This window comes from Tenebrio molitor, chromosome 9, assembly GCF_963966145.1.
Source record: "Tenebrio molitor chromosome 9, icTenMoli1.1, whole genome shotgun sequence".
Classification (NCBI taxonomy): Eukaryota; Metazoa; Arthropoda; class Insecta; order Coleoptera; family Tenebrionidae; genus Tenebrio; species Tenebrio molitor.
The window spans coordinates 10,850,116-10,873,929 of NC_091054.1; the positions used below are offsets into that span (position 1 = coordinate 10,850,116).

The window sequence follows — 23,814 nt, forward strand, 5'->3', positions numbered from 1 at the left end:
CCGAGGAACGGCCGCGGAGACGGCGCCGACGGGGTCGGCGCTTCGCGTGACCCGTCGATGCATTTCGGTCCTCTTGACATATTTATTTATAATATGGGTCGAAGCACTTTGGACACGTGAAACCCGGGGCAGGTGCCGCCTGTCGGAAACGGCATGTGCCCCAACAGATGGTCCACGAAAGAGACGCCGCTTGGTTGTCGACGGACGCCCGATCGAAAACATTCCTTGTTGCGGCCTTATCGAGGGCTCCGCGTCGCCTTATCACCTACAAGATGTGACACAGATGGGTCAAAAATGAGAGACGGGAGGGAGAAGAAGTTTGACCGTTGGTTTGGTGAAGGTCAACAGAAGTGCTGTTACAGGTGTTGTCCGTTGTCTCGCGGCTCCCCTTTTACGCGACGTTTGTACAACTCGGTCTCCAATCTGGTAATTACAGTTTTTTCAGACTAACGGCCGAGTCCAGATTTTATCGAGACGTTCGAAAAACGCGGAGTTCGTGCGGCGATCGCAAATCACAAGAGAAAACCTGAAAAGAATTGTTTTAACGCCTGGCACAAAAACATAACCCCATTTTGTGACACGTCACCACATGATTGTTACCAGTGCCTCCACGAAACACTAAAATAAATTAGTTCCAGTCTATTTAGGCCGGATGATGTCTCAAAATTTCAATTTTTTTTTAATGACGGTGAAAAAGAAATGACACCAACAAAAGTACTGCCAACTGCCAAATACGACTTCAACGAAGTACCTAACTGACGGAACAATCTTTTCAACACTTTATTATTAAATTATGTATTTTTAAATTTGTTTGTTGTTGACCTACCCCGAGCAGACCTCTGATGGTTTTATTTTGCTCGTCTCGAGGACATCGCAAAGGTCTAGGGCCACATTTTTCGCATGATGGGCAACATTTTGTTGACATTAAAAATTACTTCAACAAATAAGACTGCGACTGATCTCAACCAATATTGTTTACTTGAGGCACAATTATTAACAAATCAATGGTCGACGACTGGATTTTTTGCAAATAAAATATTTTAAACGTTAATCGTGCAGGTGAGATAAGTGAGTAAGTGAGGTTATGTTGGCGTCATACTGTGATTTTTTGCACTGAAATAAATGTTTCTCAATGTTTTTCTTGTGCAGATTCGTGTTCGCTGCGGTTGGTGAACGAGGGGTTGTCACAATTTTTTGTGAAAATTTGGTACCAAGCCGGACTTTTCCGTTCTTGCGGAGGGGTACAAAGATGAAACTAGACCGTAAAGTGCAAAGTCGTCGAAGACATCAGAATAAATTACGGACGAAGAAGAAGAGGGCGCTGAAAAGACGGCTTTGTTGAAGTCCGATGGTAAAAAAGTCATCACGCAGCAATCTATTGCAGAAAACCAGTCTTGGAAGTCAGGTTGTAATTCGACCCCACGTATCCGTCCCCTTCGACCCCCTATCTTTGGTACTTTTCAATTCTGACCCGTGTTCGCTACCGCGACCACTCAGACGTGTCCCTTGTTCGAGATAATTCCAGACCCGACGACGTCTGTCTCCCCCTATATACCTGGCTCCGCACAAAACAATTCGATCTGATTTCCGTTCGGGTCGTGTTTTTCGAAACGCACATCCGCTCGTTGTCTCGCTGAAAAAACAGCTCGTTCTTCTGGTTTCAATGGAATAATGTGCAATAAATAACGAGTCGGAATCTTTCTCACAGATTGTGCCTCATTCAGAAGTTCAGAGGCGATCGGGTGCGCCGCACAATAAGGGTCAAGGTGGAAGCCGTAACTTTCTCGGGAAATAACAAGAAAAATACGAACAAGGCCGCGTCTGCAAGAAAAAAACAACGCAAGATGGCAACCCCGACCCTGCGAAACACAACCGCCGTTTGACCGCCGGTAGCCACGGTCGAATTAATCCCGAGCGTCGCACAAAAAGTCGACAACTCGCAGAATAACACGTATCAATGATGGCGGAGCGCGTTATTTCGCTTAATTGTAGCCTGCAGGTTCGGGTGTGCGGGGCGTGTCCGCCTTTCGCTCTCGACGATGGTCCGAGGGATCTTTTTCTCGGTTTCGTCGTGGTCGCGAGGTGTCGGCGAGGGGCGAGGAGACTATGGGCGTTTGTGTGATAGTTGCAGTGTGTGGTTCCCATGCGTGCGGCGGGTACCCAAGCTTGCCCGTCCACCGGAAAGCCGAAACGGATGTGACGGTCGCGCTTAGATGCCCACGACCGAACAATGCCAAAAGACCTACGACGGGTTCGGTACCTACCGTCGAAAAAAGAAGCTGCAACAGTGCAACACACCAACCGCTGCCGTCCCGAAAATATCGAAACTCGAAACGAATGGTCAACATCATCTGTGCGACGAAGAGTTTTTTCCAAAACTGAAAGTACGATTGCGAGTTTCTGGTCGATTCGGGTATTCGAGAGAACGGAGAAAGCGAATGTCGACGCCGAGTGCAGAATTAATCAAATGTAATACATATGTACGTGACAGTTCGCGAAAGGACTACAAGTAGAATCGGGATTCGGGGGGTCAAAACTTCTCCATCAAAGTTGATGACGAAGAAAAATGTCACACTAAAACTCAGTTCTTGATTTTGACCATTTATCGCAAATTTTTTGAACGCCTGGACACTTTTTTTCGTAACGCTCTATACCTCGGAAAATTCTAAAAACTTCCCAAACAATGTTTTTCTTGTTTTGTAAAAACCTCTCATCGATGACCCGTCCGCCACCACTCGGTACGCATTTTTGTGTGACTTCATGCAAACAGTATCGCTCGGCTGGATAATTGTTTCCGCAACTGTACAAACGTACACAATAAACAATTTCGTTGTTGTGGTATTAACTTGTACGGTGAATGCTAATGAACGGAACGACTCGTTTCCAGTAACGACCGCAGGAATACAGCCGTAGAAATTCAATTTATCCTGCATCCTGCACCCTTCGGAAAAAAGCGCGCGGCCGGAACCGACCACTCCTGCGATACGAACGTCGGTCGCCTCATCCCGGCATAATGAGCAATTAATCGCGCCAATAAAAATTCGCATTTTTCCTCGATAGTCCGTTGTTTGTCGGATAATTGGAATCGTAATGAAACGAAAGCAAACACGGCGAGAATTCCAATTCGGATGATGTACGAGTGGGGCTGTCGAAAGGCTGCGCCGCGACCGTAAATTAGCGCTCGTTACGGCGAGATTGTGAAATTTTTCGGGCGGGTTTACGACTCACTAATCGACAAAAATTCGAGATTTGGAGATTTGACGCAACGCGCCCAATTAAGCGACACAGTTCGAGTTGTTTCCAGTTTCGGGAAATTTTAAGGTGGGTGCACACCGGTCGACAATGTACTATGCCGGCCAAAAAATTTTGGCCGTCATTGTCTGTCAATTCAAAAAAAAAAATTGTAACCCGTACTTTATTGTCATCATGATTACCGTCTTGATTATGAACGTTATTTTTTGGGTGGTAAATTTCAAAACTCAACATTATTTTGTCATTTCTACTACACAGAACGTTTACCTCTTGTTATCTATGTACGATTGCTCTAATTTTGTTTATTCATGTCGGATTTTTGGAATATCTGAGCTTCAAACAGTTTAAATTGATTGTCAAAATGACAAGAATCGAAAGTGGGGTTACGATTCCTAAAGGTTTATTTACACTTTACTTGAATGTCAAGAAAGTGACGGCCAAAATTTTTTGGCCGCCATAGTACGCGACAAAAAAATCTACTAGTGGCACAGTTTGTTGCATGGCACTGAATTCACACTAGTCCGCATCGTACGCATCTCAGAAATATCGTCAGTATTTAACAATTGCCAAAATGGTGTAGTGACACTTCCATGTTGACAAATCAACAAAGATATTTCTGGTAGAATAAATCTTGCACGCGTTACTATTACAGTCTCTTTCTCTTGTCGTGTGAAGCGATAAACTCACACGCACGATCACGCCAAGCATTTTTTAAAACTGGTGACTCGCGTACGATACAGCCTGGTGCGCGCCCGCCCTTAGATGGGCGAGCGAAAAGCGCAAGTAAGCTCTTTTAATTTCGCTTCCGGCGTGCGTTATTTTTTCGCGGCGACGTAGAGAAAGTCCGCCGACCCCACGATTTGTATCTCGAACGGGTCGCAACCGTTCTAAACTACTATTCGGTGAAAATTGCGCCGTTCAATTTTCATACAGCGAACTGAAATTCAACCAGGTCGAAACCGACACGATTTAATGATCCGCGTCCGACTCGGTTGTCCTTTTAATTCATTCTTTCACCTTATGAGAGAATGTCGCCGCCGAAAATTGCCCTCGTGAATCGAGCTGGGGTAGGACCACCTGAACCGTGACGGGCAGAATGCGCTTCACTGTTCGGCGATGATTTTCAACAGATTCAGGGCAGAACACCAGTTATGGGAACGTAAAATTGTACGAATTGGTGATTTGGAGATCAAGCCCCACGGGGGGCAATGTTATTTACGTTTTTTTTGTTTGCTGCAAAGCTCCAACGAAATCTGATCGTTTTAACGTAATTATGTATAGTTTTTCAATTTTGTGACGATTCCTGAACAGTATTTTTTGTTCGACACTGTCAGAATTTGAGAATTTTCTCCTGTGTGAACGGATTTTGATAAATGTCACAACTTGTCAAAACGAAACGTCAAGCTAACTTAAAGATTTTAATCGATTTGGAGCCTTTAAAGGGCTCGTCGAACAAAAAAACGTTGTATTCAACTCGTTCGTGTGTAAATTGGGCTTTTTTTGGCACTCGTGGGCCTTTCGTTTCACTCGCGTTTTAAAATGGCCCACTCGTGCCAAAAAAGGCCCAATTTACGCACGAACTCATTAAATAAACTACTATTTCGTATAGGAATCAATAAATTACATATTATGAATATAGTTACTATTAAAAAAAAAAGAGGCACAACATCATGGCCGGGTTTGTTTAACATTACAAACACTTGTATCAAGTAACGATAACTATCGCGCGTTCAAATGAAATCCTGGGCTGAGTAGGCATTGGAAAAATTAAACCGTTTAGAACAGTGTAAAGTTTGAATTTCCCGCCGTTTGACACGAGTGACATTTGTTTATGTTTAATCGGGGCATAATTGAACATGTTTGTTTTCAGCAAAGGGTGCCCTTAGATATTTGCTTCGAGAATAGGAATCGTTAAGATATTCTATTTTTAATGTAAAACATTGCAAAGAAAGAAAAAAAAAGAAATTAAGAAATTCTTTTTTGGCTCTAAATTTTAGGTTAGCTGTCAACATGCTCCAATTAATCTACGCTTTAAAAAAACACAACAATTGTTTCCAACGCCTCCCCAGCCCATTTGAACGCCCGATAATAATTCCTCTTAAAATACCACTTACTATTATTCTTTCGAACGCAACTGCTTGCAGCCAGCCACAAAACGTTTCAAGGTGTACCTACTTAAAAAAAATCTAATATTTTTCCCGGTGTGACTAGTATTATCAAACGATTTCGTTTATAACAGTAGAGTGTCGTCACGTCCGTGGCCAGTATCATTCAGTGATTCACTTTGTGTTTTTTCTCACACATTCAATGGTTATTTACGTCTACAATACTTGACGTTTTCTGTTAAAATTCCTCACTTTATATTCTCATTGTTGTATTCTGCGTCGTGGAAACTCGACATAATTCTAAACTAGAACGACGACTACTTTGGTGGCGTTTAACTGAACAGTACAGTGTTAGAACCAGATTTGATAAACGAACAAAACAAAAACTTCAAAGAAATTGTTCTCCGTGTGGTGGTATATTTTAAAAACACAGTCGAGAATTTTTGTTATTTCCGAAAGTGTACATTTCCTCGGAAACACTCGCCGTTAAAGCAATATTTACTTTAACTTATCTTCAAGCCGATATCTTGTACACACACAAATAAAAGTGCAAAACTATTTAATGATTGGCGTTCTGTTTGCACAGAACCTGTGGTCGCTGGACACAACTGTCATGAGCACCGACTCTACAGATTTCGCGTTGTAACGGACCGACTGTAGGCGCAGTCCAGATAAGACAATTCACGTCGCCTCTTATTTTCAGACAGATTAACGGCCAAAGTAGCTGTCATTTTTTATCTTTCCGGATATGCGGTGAGAACCGAGTTAGGGAGAAAACAAAACCAACGATCGACTCTGTCATGTTTTCCCACTTCTCGTCTGATTTTTCCGTCGTATCGGGCCCCGGATCGCGCTTACCCTCTTTCCCACGACCTCCGCGTCGGAAAAATGCGACGAAAATAATTCTGCACGCGTCAACTTTAGATTTGCGACGGCCCATTTCCTCCGTATCGCTTACGACGGACAAAATGGCAACCTTTCGCAACGCGTAATTGACGCAACAAGACTAATCAGCGGAACTCGCAAAATCTAATCGAAAACAAAAATCATCCCCTTCTTTATTAATCCGATAAGTCCCATTATCGCGGGGTTCGTCCGTCATAATTCGCGGTTAACTGCGCGCGTATGCGGGGCGAGACCTTTTCCGCCGCCCCCGAGGGAACCGCCGTTGTGTGCGGCTCGATTTATATTTAGAGCCGGTTCAATTTCGTGTCCGACACAATTAAACAGAAACATTGGTAAACTGGCCGATAACGATAATTGTTGGCGCAACACGGCCCCCGTGCGGAAGTGTTATCAATAAATAATAACGCCGCCGACCAAATTGCGATCGGAGCGAAAGTCGATTCGGTTATCGAAGATTGTGGAAACACGGCGTTGTTCCCGTGACCGACGATCCGTATGATTTGGCGGAGGGAATTGCAGCGCCCGGAAGACATCCAAGAGGGAAATTACGGTTGGTAGGAGAGGTGCAAAATTGATGGGTCACCGTTGAACAGATGAAATGTGCAGGTAAAAGCTGCAAGTTGTCGCATCTTTTATTTAACGAGCCCCATCCATATTCAATTGGACCCAAGTCGGGTCACCTCGACAGCCACCGAGCGTACCTTACACCTTCATTCCTACAGCGCTCACGTAACCGCTCGCCTTGCAGCCACACAAACACACATTTTTATTCGCTCCATATAAAGACAAAAATACGAACACGACAAGAGTTTTGTGCCTCCACCCGTGCCGTTAATCATTTATACGTTACATATCGACTGACATTTAACATTTAACCGGTTCCGACAGTTCTCCCGGCTGATTCATTATAGATGGTAGCGACTCCCTCCACCTGACTTGGAAAAAGTCTCTTGACATATGTCACCGCGGAACAACGACACTTCTCCGGCATTCCGCTTAATTGATCACGGTTGCGGTTGGCGAGTTTCCCAGTGATCGACCACAGCTTCAAAATTCACCTGGGGGTTCCCCGGCGGAGTTGATTTCTTGAACGGGCCGAGCCCGAGGAGGCTCCGACCACCGAGCGCGGATGTTCGCCAACTTTCACACGGTCGCGGAGAGAAAATCGCCGACGGCGAAGAAGACAGATGAAGAGAGGAAACGTCGGAGTTGACGGCAAACACAGGATTTCCGCGACCGAAAAGCCGTTACCGATTGATTTTCGACGACGTCTCGGTCGATCTTTTGCGCGTCTCTTTGTCGTAGCTCCTGGGAAAGAAATCGTACCGTGCAAGTTTAACAACGTCTTGACCATAAAAGAGGTTACGGAGGTGAATACACAAAGAATAAAAGTTCCGTTAGCTTTCGCATAAGCTCGGTCGACAATTACCAGCAGGTGCAACGAGCGGAAGACGAGGAGGCCCAGAAAAGTGGGCAACAGAAGGCGACGATTCCCCCAGAAAACATAAAAACGCAAACTATTTAAATCTGACGTATCGGTAACGATGAAATGCCAAATTAGTGGAAGTCGGTGTTTCGCGTTTGTTTCGTAAAATAAATAAATTCTTGCCTTCGCACCTTCGCAATGGTGTGCTAAGGTTGCTCAAAATGACAAATATATTACCTTATGTTTTCACAAAATTTAACATGGATGTGTAAATTTCTCATGTGATAAATTTATCACTGGTTGAAATCGTAAAAAAAAACTATTGCGCCTGTGACTAAAGATATAAACAATACAAAGTGTAAATTTTGTGCGATTTGATACTCTTCAAAAATTTTACATTTGACAATCCCTAAATTTTCCATTTGACAATTGCAAACATTACATTTGACAACAAATGTTACGTTTGCCTGTTTCGGGCGTTCGTTTTCTTGGACTTCACGTCCATCCGAACCGTCTTCCGGCACGTGAAATTTCGCCGCCGGCGGCGCCGCCTCATCGCTAATAAAACCGGGACGTGCGACGGCATCCGTCACGTCGTTTTTCAATCGGCGCCCTTCCGTCGTCCATCAATTATTCGGTCGCAGGTTAACGCGACGATTCAATCGAACGTTCCGACTCCCACGGCGCCCCTTCTTAATGGAACCCCGGCACAAACAAGCTTCCACTCGGATCGGCGAGGGTAGATAAGGGTGAATCATAACACGTCTCAAGAACCCGAAGGGTGGACCAGATAAGCACAGGAGGATCGATGTGACAAACGGAGACGTCCGGACGGCTCACCCTGCCAACGTCGAAATTAGTCGAGAGGGGGTGGTCAGAGGGTGCGTCGTCACCTGCAGCTAAACAACCCGGATCGGAACGAGCCACTTCCGGCGGGGGCGAACGCACCTGGCCGCCAATCCGGAAGTGACGAGGGTGAGCATCAGGAGTGCGAAATGTGAAGCTTGGACGTTTCTGATCTTCTCGGATAGTTTGACGTTTTTGGTCGAATTCGAGAGTTATGCTTTGGACGGTGTCGTGTGAGTTAGGCCTCACGTCACAAGTTACGCTACGTAGTTTATCGAATAGTTGTGGGGAGAACGGAAGTTCGATATTCCGCAACGCGGAGTTCCGACCGATACCCACCACCACTTGATAATGTAATTCGGTGTTTGCGTGTCGCTTTATAAAATCAACATAAAATAAACCGAACAAAGTGGGGAATATAAAAGGGACAAAACAAATACACCGTCGTGTAAATAACGATTTGACAGGTCGTTTTTGAAACTACCCCCATCGCAGCCCCTTACACAATACATCGTGTAACATTTATTCGGCGAAAAAGAAGTTGTGATCGTTTTCGTTCCGGAACTGTTGAATCGATAACGACACAATTTCACCATCTCGAGATTAAACGGAACACGGAGATGTTCAATATTTATACGTTTGCAGTTGTACGCTGATGATGATCGTGACGTGTTAGACACACGATTAATACAGCCACAGAATGATGTTTGCTTATCTGTGTCGTGACTCATCTGTGATGTTTGTGTGTCTCGATTGCGACGAGTGTTTTCTGAAAACAAATAAAAAACCGAAAAAAGACGCGCCATGTGTCCCAAAAGCTCCATTTAAGCCAGCAGTCGTCGTCCCAAACAAAACGTTTGCACACTATGGTCATTTGAATGCTAATCGAGCTCTCTCAGTCCACCGCTCCTGGGTCGTCGAAAGAATGCAATAAAAGAGCTTTAACGTGCCCATTCACAAAGAACTCTCCGGGCGCTCTTCCAAAGCTCTTTTATCCGATTTAAATCCGCGCCCTCGCGGGACCCCCGCATCCTGCATATCGATATCGGCACGGGAAGCGACGAATCGTCACGTCTGCAAGCTTCAACATCTCCAATCCTCCAGTACGGTGCCCACTGGGTCAACGATTCCGTCCACTTTTGCCAATTTTAGAAACGTTCAAAAATCTCCAAGTAAATGTTACGTCAACTTTCACTTTTGCTATCGACAAAAAACGCTCTCGAAAGGTTAGAAATCGTAAAAATCGAAAGTAGAATTTATCGAACAAATATTTATCGAATGTCAATGTGGATCGGTCGACGGGCGACCTCTGCCGGTTGTGCGGCGAAGCGGGCACAGTTGCCTACGAACTTCGACTTGTCGTCGGAGTAATGCTGGTTGCATAGGAGCGGTAAGCCTGGTTGCCTAGTTTCCACAGAGTTATTGAAGACTCCGGCGATCGTTGCCGGAGCACTCCTCTGAATTAAAACGTTCCCGGCTCCGTAAACAGCGCGAACGCTCATAATTTAATGCCTTCCAGTTTCACATTCGAGTCTTTCCCGAGCCGCACATTACTCTAATAAATTTCCCGCCAACACCCACGCCCTATCCCGCTGGATTTATGTTTTTCCCATCCCGCGAACAGCCACCGCCGAACGGGATTATTTATCGGTGAGCTTCATCGCTCCAGACAGGCGACGCCGCGTCATAATTCCGGAGCGCTACATGTGTTCCGCATCAATCTTTCAGTGACCCCCGAATCCCGCGGGAATACAACCGGAGTCGATTAGTCGACGAGAAATGGAGCCGTCAGGTCGGCAACGTGTTCAGGGAGTTCGGGAACACCGACGCAGGTGTCAAAAAGAATCGTCACGGGCATTTGAAACAACCCAGGACCCAGGACTTTGGTTGATTGGTTCTGGTCGGCAAAACCGTATTCGATCGACTGTTGCTAACATATGAGGCATTCTGTGACACTACGTTTGGCACCGTTGGATGCCTTTTTTCGAGACGCTTCCTTTGAGCTATAAAAAGGGTACTTTAACTCTTTCAGTTTTCAAGACAATCGGACGTCGGTGTTTTGTCGCCGCCGCCAGAAGAAAGACGAAATCCCTCGGACGTCGGTGTAAACAAGGTCGACGAAACGCGTGTCAACAATACATACCTCGTTCCCGCACAATTACCGACCTTGATTGCAAAACGTACATAACATTAATTACTTAACAACTCATTCAGCAGAACAAAAGCTGGTCGGACGTGGGTGTACATCATTTTCCCGCTGACTCCCTTCACCCTGTCGGCTTATAAATCACCGAGTTAATCAGGGTAAATCTCCCTCGCACCGCACCAGAGAGAGGATGATCGATCTGTTCTCGTCGGGCGATCGCACAACAATAAAAACGTGATTTAATTGGAGAATATCGAATCGGTCGGTTCCCTTCGTAGCTGAGTTGGGGATTTTTCTGTTTTGATGAATAACAATTTGTCAGGACTGGTCCCCCACCCGGAAGCGTCGACGCTTCCCCTCCGGAAGCCGTCGCCCGTCGGAACAGCATTGGTCCGTCGTCCTGCCTCCCCTCCCGCCGCCATCTCGTTTCGATCTCACTCCCGGAAATTAGAGTTAACTGTGTTCGGGTCGGCAAAAAACGCAGCTTAATTGGTTTCGCCGGCTTCATCAAATGTTATTGTTTTTTCGGGGTAGGAAAAAAAATCAACAACAAACATTGCATCATCGCGTCGGCTCCCAGATCGCCGCCCACCAGTCTCGTTCGCGAAACGATCACTTCCTCGTCCATTGTCATGATCCGCGATTGCGACACCGAAAAAGCGATCTCTTCGATTCGTTCGTTCTCTTCTTGTGCGGACCGACCCACGTCATCTCCGACCCAGTTTCGATGCAATTCTTCGATCAAAATTACGGCACCAAGCTCCGAATATGGAGTGCGGTGGGCGGAGGGAGTCGCCGATCGAGGAAAACGGCCTTGGCTGGGAAAAATCGCGAGCGAGACGCAGTACGGCCGGATCTGATGACATCGAGTCCGTCTGGTCGCGTGTCGGGGAGCGTCGCTGCCTACCATTTCGGTAGCGGTGGCCCCCCCGTCGACAATACACGTGTAGGTTTCGTCTCGGGATGAAAAAAATCGCTTAATTCGGCCCCGTTCGGCAAAAACGGAGGCGGCCCGCGAGACATTAAGTCATCGCGTTTAATATTCATCGACCCGAGTCGCCGCCATTTGCGGGGAGCGCAATTAGTTTTTCTAATCGAGAATGGAATCCGGGGTGGAATTGGTTGATTAATCAACGGGAGCAGAACGAGATTTAGTTCTCCAACTTCTGGAGGATCAACCGCGGGCGTTTTCCGGTGGCGCAGTTGACCGGAGACCGCGCGGAGTCGAGCGCGACTTAGGCAACCCAACATACGCAGAGCATCCCGGAGAGGATGGAAAGTTGCGAGTTGCGTCGATTAGCGAAGCGGAACAAGTCGGGAGTCGAGGAGGGCCCGGATTGATCGAACGAAGGTCTGACGGGGAGTTTATTTTCGATCGGTCGGAGGGCCAAACACGCACCCAACTGTCAAAATAAACGAGCGGAGTGCGACACACCGAACGTTCTTGTTTCGAAATTGTGCAACAAACGGGGCATCAAGTGGTGCCGTAAATATGAAAACATTGAAGATGATTAATCGACGAGTGCTTTTACTGCCGCTACAGATTAAATATTTATTTTGGACGAGTGGTAGAGGACGGTGGCGTCGATACGAACCAACGAAAAACTGAGCAGCATGCGTAAATCGCTCTTTTTCTTTGCCTGGACCACCAACGGAGCACAGCCAGTGCGAGAGATAATTTTCCCAATCAAGAGATGTCATATACTACAATATAGTTTTTAGAATCTGCGTCTCTAATAGGTCTATTATTGTATTCAATTTGGAGTCGTTCATGGCTATCTCTTAAAGCACTCCTAGTTTAATGGATCTCTAAGAATTTTTTTATCAATATTTCAGTGTATTATTTACACCAAAAAACTTCCAATATTAATGTTAAAACTCTACTTTGTAACATATGTTGCAGATGTAGTTGCATCCGTTACCTTGAATTATCAATTATTTAATACAAAATTCCCTAGAATTTGAAAATTTAATTTTTTTATTTAAAAATTAAAACAAGGGTGCAAATTCTAAAAAATAACATAAAAAACTCGTTTTATTGGCGCACTCGTCCCATACAAAACTCTCCTACGGGTCGTTTTCTACACTTGGGACTCGTGCGCCAAATCAACCTTTATAAAACTCGTTCTTTAATATACTATTTTACTTCGCCCTGCGAAAACGTATCAGTATGGACCTAATCAACATAAATTTGGTTTAAGCTGAGTGCTCACTAGCCAGTTTGGCACGCATCTCTTCTGACAGATCTGTTATTTGTATAAATTTTTCAAACTACCAACTCCTCCAGTTTTTCTCGACTAGTGACAATATACAATAAGCACTATGCAATGAAAATAGACGTTTCTGAGTCACTTTATGACATTTATAAATATACATTGACGTTTTCCTCCATCAAATATTTTTACAAAAGTCGTTAGCGTCATACGGGAGGCACAGTTGGTTAAATTATTGCTTCTTTGAAGTTTCTTTGGCTAATAAATCAACATCATTCATAATCCAACAATTCAAAGAATTTTTTCACTCGACAGATGCAGCGCGGATTAGTGAACGCCTACCCTTAGATGGCGACAACGCCGGTTGATCTCTTTTATTGATCATTATTGATTATCAATATTGCTCGAATGACTGCAGTTAAAATGGCGAGGTCACGTATTCATTAACAAATGAGTTGTAACATTAGTCGGAAGAGTTATGACAATCCTCGAGAGTGTTAAGCGACACAGTGGTGCATATAAAAGTGGGACTCTGCTTTGAGCACAGAAGCTGATCCTAATGTGGCAACACACACTTGCTAATTTCCCAAAGGAAATTATATCCACAGTTGCGAATACAACGGTGACGGAAAATTAAAAAAGAAAAACGGAAATTGCACAACAAACGAAGACGCAAAGGTTTCGGAAAATATGATAGAAAATCCGCGAGTGGATGTCCTCCGTGTCCTGTTTTGTTACTGCCAGTGGAGGGCGGTGAACCCTATCCGAACAAAACAGTAAAAGTCGTGTTGTTCGAGAATGAGGGGTTCCTCTGTAGAAGAAAATCTCGAAACCTGAAATGTCTCGCTGAAACTGGCAGACTGCAAATTTTTGAAAAAATGTCACCGAGCAGATACGGTCCACACAGATTTCTATATACAGGGGTTCACAAATTTTTCGCTCTCAAATTTCCGAATTATTTTTTAGAGGCGAAAATTGTTGCATGTTAACGTTTTGTTTCTTTTCTTTTTTAAATAACGAAGTCTTATTATTATTATTATTATTTCGGCCTTACCTGGTTGAAGTAGGCTGGTAATACGCATCTTTGGTCATCTAATCTGGAACTTTGGGCTTTCTCTAGCAGCTCGAAGAGGTCGCAAGTGGTGCCCTTCAGTCTATCCGGGCTCTGCTTGACGGGGGTCGCCTGCACCCCCGGCAACGCCGTCGTCCCGTGCCATGTCGTGTTGCTCTGATGCTGGCGCCTGGAACGAAACCCACAATGCAACAACCACCGACCAGTTCTCACCAGGTCCCTGGACCGGACCAGTTTCGCTCTTAATGATGACACCGTTGATTTATGCCGTCGATACTGATTGCGTGCGGTGGACCGCGACCGCCGATTTCGGCTCTCGATCAGAACGGTTCGTCGAAAAATCATCGATTCGTTTTGTTTTGGTGGCGCCCCACGCGATAAATCCGGTATCGTTATGCAATTTGTTCGTCGAATGTTTGTAATAAAATCCGAAGAGACATGACTTTCGGGAGGGGCAACGCCTCGCGGCGGGGTCTCCGGTACTTACACTTAAATGATCACCGGAAAAAAATATTTATGACGCCGCTGGAGACCTTTATCGGTGCCGTTGTATCGAATGGGAATAACTGCGGTTTTATTCAGATGTGGTGATGGCTGCACACAAGAAGTGGACGGCGGTGGAACAATTAATTGCTATCGGACCCACCAGACGTCAACGTAACAACAAAGCGGGAAGAGAAAAAAAAACATTCTGTGCCGCAGCACGTCGAAGTCACGTCTTGGCTTAACTCGTCCCCCGAAATAAACTGTCACTTGTAAATAATTCATGAAACATTTAAGTCCATAAAAATGCGCAATTCCAAGTAACGAAATCGCCCATAGAAACTCTATTTTTGTCATTGGTTCTGCTTCGAAAACTAGAAACATAAACAACCATAAGCAGTATTACTTTCTCGTGCACAGCGCACCAGCTCCTGTCTAGAATCCAATTTGCAAGATGTACGAGACTCCAGATTAATTAATTTTAAATTAAGTGTGAACTGCCGTTTTTAAACTGAACTTTTAATACGGACCAGCTTAATTAAAGTCCAGCTTATTAATAATCAAATTCACGAGCGTCGAATTTCACGTTGAAAATCGGACCAACCGCGGTCGTTGCAAAATCCAATTAGACTAATTGGTAACACGTATGAATTTTTTTTATTTACACAACCCGGTAAAAAGCGACGTTTTGTAATAGAGGAAGTCCAGGTCTGCGGTTATGGAGATGTGGTCGATCGATCGTGGCCTGCACCCAAAGCTTCACATTCATCGAAAAATATTTTCATCTTGTGCTTCGTGGTACACAAATCCACGCGTAAACGCGCAAGATGTGAGATTTCGAAGTGACGTGTCTGATTGATTCGGACGCTGGATGTCACGTGTCGCTGTCGAACAACGGAAGACAATTGAGACCAGTTGGGGTTCCCTTTTTGGCATCGCAAGTTTACGGCTCGTGTAATTTGTCATTGTGAACATCGGGAGATACAGTAATGACCCAAACTAACCTCAAATGACCTCGCAACGTTGTGACACGAACGCCAATGGTCGGCCAAAAAAATGATTAATAGAACATAACTTCGAGTTTGAATGGAACATGACGGTTTGACGGTTTTCAGAAAAAATGTCTTTGGATCAACTGGAACGTCACAGGTTGCAGGAATTGTCGTGATCCGGTCAGGGTGACACGATGTGGTCGACATTTCCTCCGCAACTTCCTCCGCAGTTCGACTAATGACGAAATGCGTCATCGCAGCCGAGGGTGTGATCGCACCCTAGGACTAATTGTCAACGCGGGATGCTGACACAGGGGGCGTCACATGTGCGCCCACAGAGATAAATCCACGTTACTCTTGGCCATACCATACATCAGTGGCGTAGATAAGGGGGGGGTCCAGGGGGTCCGGACCCCCCCCAGAGCTCATCCATATTCTTTCACAACTGAATAATACTTTTTTTTAAATAAAGGTGACAAAAGTTAACTAACATTTCAGCCTGCTAAAAATGATACATAGTGGCAAGAAAATACTTTTACTAAAATATTTTTTTCACAACTTTTTCGACAGTTTAGTTTAAAAAATCTTCCAACTTTGTTCCAAAAATGGTTTGAATATTTTCATCTGAACAAAAGTTAAGAGGGGGTATAAGTTTTACCATGCCATTACCTTTGGCGACAGTTAAAAAAATGCACTGTACCTATACATAAAGTATTGAAAAAAAATCGCGATTTAAAAATTGAAAGATCGACTACATAAAATGCATTCACGTTGTTTTGGCTTAATGGGAGGCCATGGAAATTTTGCATTTAATTTTAGTAACGCTGTCTGTTGAATTAGGTTATATTTTTTTAAGTTTGAGGTTATAAATAGCGTCAATGTCGAGTGCATTTTTGTCAGTTTTACTACTTTGCAATAGAATGGACATTAATGACCAAAATTTAATGATCGCGACTATACGTACGGTATTTGTTTAAATCATGATCTTTTTTAATTAAAACAGATTATTTTTTGCCGATTTTTTCCGTGCTGGATTATTTATCTAAAATTGTTCTTTGAGGTTTTTTTTGTTTTTGTTTTTTTCAACATGAGTATAAACAATAAACATGTGTTCCTTCAAGTCGTATTGTGATAATTTCATATTCTAGTGTTATAAGTAGGAAACTACATTGAAAACCAAAAACTTAATACAAAAGTACGTGGACCCCCCCCAAAGCAAAAAGCTATCTACGCCACTGCCATACATACATACATACATACAAATGGGAATGTGGCACGCATTAGTGCGTTTTTATGTCGGTTTTTGCCGCCGCTCTTCCTTTTATTTCCACGTTTGTGCCAGACAAGAGCCTTTTTGTGCGACGGCCTCATGAATGGACGCACAACAAAATATGAAACGCGATACTTGTGCGACTACCGCTGCGGCTGCGTTACTGTTACGTTACGTAAAAAACGTCCCATTACCGCGACTAATTTTACGTTGTACGCCGACCTTATCACGACTCGAAACGGTGATTTGCAATTATTGCGGACGTCGTGCGATCTCGTTGCCGGTTCTGATGACCCCGCCGCCGCCACCGCCGCCGCTCCTTCCATCTCGAGATTTTCAAATATTTTTTCCGGCCAAGCCGAGTGACGTAACGTTTGCGGACGAGTTCAAAGATGACGGTGACGATGCTGCAAGGTTTTCCTCGTCGATTTTAGAAACGATCAAAGACGTTTTGTGCTGGCTCAAGATGTTTCGTGTCGGCTCCCGGACAGGGGGATGAGAGATTTTTGTTTGCCGAACAACTGGGGAACAGGTTTTCCTCATTTCACGTGCTCGTGTTTATGGTTCTTGTTCGACCTAGTTACCTCTGCGGGAGGTTAAGCTTGTTCGAAAACGTACAAGACGAATCAAAATTTACCAAAAATAATTCCAAAAACCGTCTGTTCTGCGATTATCTTAAACGGTAGCCAACAAACGTCGCAGACGTAATTACACTTGAATTGTTTTGGCAACCACGTCAATTTTAATCTCTCTTTAAAGTGTTTAGCCCTGAGCAAGCTGAAACATCTATTTCCAGGACCAAAACCTTCGTTTTCTTATAACATACACACAGAAACAAATGTTTTCATTAATAGTAAAATAAACAATTACTAGGAGCTTATCTAATTAGTATTTTTTTGTAGTGATTAATATTAATGGACCGAGATAGTATATAAACACTGTCAAGCAAGTGATCAACAAATAAATTCTCGAAGAAGGTCATGTTCATGTAGATACATCGGTTCCAGAAATAAACTCATTTGCGAAATCACACAATCTTGAAAAATATATACTTAAGGATTATTTTTTTTTTGTGTGGAACGACACTCAGATCCCCCGATTTTGCCCAACTGAAAACTCTTAGACCTTGCCATCAAAACGTCATATGTATTCTCAATTTCTATCTCAAACACAAAAGCACACACGGAAAACTGCACCGTGTGGAAAAACACCCCGACCACCCGATTTTGTCCAATCGAAAATTGTTGGACCCAGTCAGAATGCCACATTTTGGATTCGTCAAAGACCGACGACTCACAAACGTCATTTTCCACTCCCACGCAAAACTGGCTTCGCATTCGGAACACGAAAACGTAACGATCTGTCATTACAGAAGTACCAACGTAACATTTGCGCGATCGCCAGACTCCCACCTTCCCACTTTTGCCACAGTTGAAACGGAGGCGACGACTGAAACAATTCTGTTATTTTCGAGCGAGTCGAAGGCAAACATTTGATTTTTGGCATTTCAAATGTCAAACAGAGATGTTGGGCAAACATTGACACAAGCCAACGTCCACCACGACCTCCCAAAATTTCTAAGTCGGTGATAATTCTCGTCAACAAACCGATAAGGGTGACGTCACGACACCGCATCCATCGAAAGTCCAAATCCACTTGCGAGCGGAAACTCCAGCCTCGACCATTTTGGGAATCCGAGCGTGTCCATCCCGCACTCCCTGAGAAGATCCGTAATTATGCACATTGTAGTACCGAAATTGAACCGCCAACCTCCCAATTAGTACCTACGCAAACAATACGGTTCTTCGGCTACGGAGGAGGCTCGATAACGATTTCCTGTCTCCCAAAGCGGGCCGTTTCCTCCGGAATAACGGGGGCCCGGGAGCGCCCCCCTGCGACACCCCGACCTCGCTCTTTCCGCCAAAAAGGAACCTGTCCGGAGGACACGAAAAGATTTGACGAGACCGAGCGCGACATAATTATGCTAATCCGCTAATTGCCCTCGTGACATTTAATTATCGGTGCTAATGGGCCAAATTAATATTTGGCGACCGTTAGATCGCTCCATTGTTCGGATCGAGTTCTTTTACCCCGAACCAATCAAAATAAATTCAAAACGGCTGGATTCGAGCTTGCGGAGGAACCGGAAAACAATTAACGAAACGAATTCACTGTTGGGAATCCTTCCGAAAGAAAAAAGGTCACAACTCGCAATTAATGAAGATGATTTATTCGAAGCGTCGACAATCCTGTGAATTTTTCGACTATTAAATGCGCTAAACTGTGCCCATTGTTGCCTTGATTGATGCGAGAAGATCTCAACGTGATAATTGAGGGCGCTCCGACCGCCGAAGACCTACTCTGTAATTATTTAATTTGGGCAACCGCGATCAGGAGGTGCGATAGGATCGACACAAGGATCGTCGAATTCGAAACGGTCTACTCTAGATAATCAGCGACCAAACGATATTTTCACTTTCACCGGATGCGACTGCAATTTCTCGCGTGCGATACGCGCCCGGTCTACACTCGACGTCGAAACTCGGTAAAATTTTTCGTTTGCATTTGGGTTTCGCCGGTACTGCACCAAACTTCGTTTCTAAACTTAGACACCACCATCAATCTGACTCGGAACTCATTTATTAACTAACAACGCGCTTGGCAGACGTACCAGATGAAAAAATGTTGGCCGAAAGATCTTGACGTCAGCAGAGAACTATTTTGTCATCATCGTAGAAAAAAATCCAAGATTTTGATTTGAAAGACAAGTTGGTTGTCATACCGGAAAACTGCGAATTCTCCTGTTCCGCGTTATCGTGCGGCAAACAATTTTTACTCTGCAAGTAGCAAAGACTGTCGATGTTAAACTAAAACTTACACGAACATCTACTCGAATTTACACTGGCACACTTACATTAAATTAAAAATTGGACAACCACAAGTACTCGTACGCCTGTCACTAGTAGAGATAACTTTACCGACGGTTGGGTAGAATTGATAAAAATGTAAACAAGGGTGTAGTTTGTGGATTGTTTGTATCTGCGACGTAATCGCAAAATTCGGCTTTTGAGAATTTCACACAAATTATCCGCCTGTTGATTTATACTGAAAGAACGGTAAACAGTTTAAAAAACTGGAAATATTTATGGAAACGTAAAATCAACTCGATTAACAAGACAAGACAAAAAAAAAATATAAACGAGTTGGAGGAATGAGTCGTACGCAAATGCAACAGTCACACCACTCTAATTATTTTGCTAATAACACCCGACCGTAATGGCGTCTCGTTACGTTGGCAATCATGACGAGTCGCTCTTAAATGTACGCATATACAGTGTGAGCCGATAACAAGTAGAATCGATTGGACGGCGTGAGGTCGACCGTTGCGGATCGGGCTCGCACAGACGGACAGATCTTGGTCACGACTCCGTAAAAATAACAAACCAACATTGCAACAAGATGCGTCCACTTCTCGCTGGACGTCTGCGGCTTTCGATAAGATAAAAGCGGTCGTTATTAATCGGTCAGGCTTGCAACATGTGCACAGAAAATTCACTGTAATTGCAAACGTACACGATTTGTCATCGCAGCGACCTTATTCCGGACGGAAGAACAAATGTACAGCGTGTCCAGAGCACTGGATAACGTTCGTGGTAATTTAAGCATGTGGAGATTTTATTCTGCTCACATTTCATGCCGGTCGTACAGTCTTAAAAATAAAATGAGAAAAGTCAAATTTTTGAGTTTCCAAAAAATGCACTAGTGAAGTTTGTCATCACATGACAGGTACACGATGTAAACGCTGTTCAAAAATCAAAAAACCATTGTGGTGCAAATGACTTATCTGTCATTGTGATAAGTAATAGGAAATGTCATGAAAAATGTGTGTTATTTGCACCACAATGAATTTTTGATTTTTGAACAGCGTTTAAACACTTTGCACCGTAGTTTTACTTGACACACTTTTAATAAGCTAAATATTACAGGCTTAAACAAAATAAACCTTCCATGCATCATTCAAAATAAAATTATTTGAAATGTTTATTGAAGAAAAAAGAGAAAAATAGATTCATACTGTTACACTCTGTATAAAATAAGGTGAAGGAAGTCGTCGCCTGTGACCGTAGGAGACCGTACAGGAAAACATATACAGCGTGGACACCATTTCTGGAGTAGGTAATTTTTTCAATGGACATTTTTTTACCTTTTGTATTTTTCTCAAATATAACCAACAAAAAAATCAAAAACAATCTAAAAAAAAAATGTTTTTTTTAATCTTACCATTTTTGTATGTAACAACAAAATTTCAAGGTTATTGATTTTAACAAGATGAAGCTCGACCACACTCTACTTCTTCAACGCACATAATTTAAAAAATACTGTCCCAAAAACCGACTTCGGACCTTAAGCTTTGCAGGAAAAGATACACAGCGCGGACACTATTTGTAGATAGTTAATCTGATTTTTTTAAATAACCAAGGGACAATGTAAAAAAAATATATATTTTTTTTAAATTTTACAATTTTTGTTTGTGACCACACTGTATAGCGTTCGTCGCATTGACCTGAATTTGGACGGAAGTGGACACGTCGATTAAATGCTGATACGACAATGCTAATTAACCAAACTTCCATCAAAGGTATAAAAAAAATTCAAAAAAAAAATGACACTATCGACCACCCAGCGCACACTCTCCGACACCTTCACCCATCACGCAATTACTCTAATTGCAACAATAATAACTTTCAATTAACCCGTTCCGTGAAAATATTCCACAATTTTGCAATTTTTATCCGCAATTAAATAAAACCTAATTAGCGAACAGCGCTACCTCCGCACGAGTCACGCTCGCACCTGTTACATTGGGCCTCCCTGTATCTCGAATTATTCAAAAGCCGACACGTAACACCACGTAACTCTCAAAACCAAATCATTATCATCAATTTGATACAGTGGGTGCGGTGAAACCGCGGAAACGGTGCAATTATGCAACTGCTTCTACAGGAAGGAGCAGGAGTCATCCCGGAGCGCGGAAGGTGCATTTAGAGCATCATCAATCTCGTTCTCCACCAAGCGTGTTATTATTAATCCGATCGATAAAAAGCACGGACAACAAAAATAACAAAAGAAAAAAAAATGAGCGGAGTAAGAAATAAGAAATGACAAGCATGCGGAGAGATTTTTTTAAACGTTCGCGATCACACGGCCTTCGGGCCTGGCTCTTTTACTATTCTTCTCGAAAGTGATGATCGATGTTCGAAAAATGCGTACAATGCATCAGTGATGTCCGAGTCGGCGAAACATGGCCAATAAAATCACAAACAAGCGTAGTTTTATCGTCGCTCTTGTCAGATAGCATCGCTGGCTGACATGCGGACCCCCTGTACAGGCGGACAACAAAATGTACAATTGCGAAAAAATCGGCACGGATGAGATTCGAGTCGAACAGAATCGATAATCCGGGGTCCAATTTGGCAACGAACACAACAAACAAGCGAAACATTCCGCTTTCACGCCGTCCAATTATGCAAGAAGCTCCGGGCGCGAAGACCGGCCCGAGCTGAATCCGATCGAGCTGGCTTGGTGTCCACTTACAGCTTCTTGACGTGCCTCTTGCGCGCTATCAGCGTGTAGGACTCCTTGTGGCCGGTGCTGAAGTACTTCATGGCACAACACTCGATCTCACAGAGGCGTACGTGAACACGTGCCGAGACCGTCCAGGCCGATTCCGAACGGTCGTGGTCGCGGCATCACGGTTCGACCACTACTGAAAACGAACGTGCGCGTGGACGAGGAGAAGGTGAAGCTCTCGGTGGATAATAAACCGACTGCCAGGGGGAACGCCGGAACGCTGCCACACCGATTCCCCTCTACGCGGTTTCCTTCCTTGTTCGGCGAGCCGAACCGGCGGACCTCTCTGTTGCGGATCGGTGCGAATTCGGACGACCGAGAGATGCGGGAGAGCGCTGCTGGAGATCCCCCAAACCCACAGGAACGTCGTCCTTTTTGGTCCTGACTCGGGCGAATTCAAAATTTCGATACTGAACTCTGAATTATTTTCCATTTCATTTTTAAGAACGCATGCATCACTCTTATTTCTGAAGATTTCTGAACGCAATTTTAATATCGAAAAAAATCATCAAGTATTTTGTAGTTTCCAAAACTGGAAATAAATTCAGCTACGCGATGTTCAAATTGTCTCCCTCTGTCCATTTCCAAATCTCCCACTATTTACTGCAAATTGGTCCCTTCTTGATGCCCCAATTAAACTACATAAATATACATATAGGGTGTTTTTTTAAATCTTGCATTGAAGTTGGCGTTGAATTGTCGATTGTGAATGAATCACTGTCTTAAAAATACTCATTTTTCAAATTTCAGATAAACACAAACAACACAAAAAGTGAGGTTAGATTTAAACAGGTGATCAACCATTCGTTTTAAAAAAAGACTGATTTTTCAAATTGCATATTGAAACCACACAAAAAGTAAGGTTAGGTTGAAACAGCTGATCAGAGTTGTAATCCGGTGGTGCATTCACAATCGATTCTTCAACGCCAACTTCGACGTCAAATTTAAAAAAACACCCGTTACACTAGTTAATTCGGTGCTTAAACTATAAATTAAACTCAACTTCGTTTTTCACTGCAAATTCATTTTAATTTTCCATTTAAACTATGTAGTTTGTCATTGCTTTGAGCAGTAACTAACTGTTAGGTCCCAATTTAAACACTAAATTAATCTAACTCTATCTACTTAAACTGCAAATGAATTCGAACTTCATTTTAGTTACCAAACTCTAGTTTAAATTCCAAATTTAAATTACGATAAATCTTAAATGTCTCTTTAAATTTCTAACAGTGATTAATCTAATTTGCCATTTCTGTATTGTTCTACGCTTAAACTGTCAATTAATAGTCTTAAATTCCCACTATTCACTGAGAACTGTATTGTTCTCAACACCCAAATTGACTTAATTTTCCATTCAAACTTTTTTATTGTCACTAAAGTCACAATTTCACATTATATTATTATGGAAACTCTAAATTGATCACAGATCGATCTAAATTCTAAATGAATCTTAAGCTCGCTTTAATGGTAAA

At 43.4% G+C, this 23,814-nt stretch overlaps 1 protein-coding gene across 8 annotated transcripts in view; it reads right to left on the reverse strand.

Annotated features, from left to right (window-relative positions):
- Positions 1-23,814, reverse strand: part of RapGAP1 (Rap GTPase activating protein 1) — a 99,045-nt gene that overhangs the window by 19,237 nt on the left and 55,994 nt on the right. For 5 of the 8 annotated variants that reach the window (XM_069059099.1, XM_069059100.1, XM_069059103.1 and 2 more), the window contains one exon: positions 13,949-14,135. In XM_069059099.1, coding sequence (XP_068915200.1) covers positions 13,949-14,135 — 187 coding nt within the window. Of the gene's footprint in view, positions 1-13,948; positions 14,136-19,589; positions 19,735-22,306; positions 22,539-23,814 lie in introns of those variants that run through there. The other 3 variants (XM_069059101.1, XM_069059106.1, XM_069059105.1) reach the window with 3 other exon arrangements.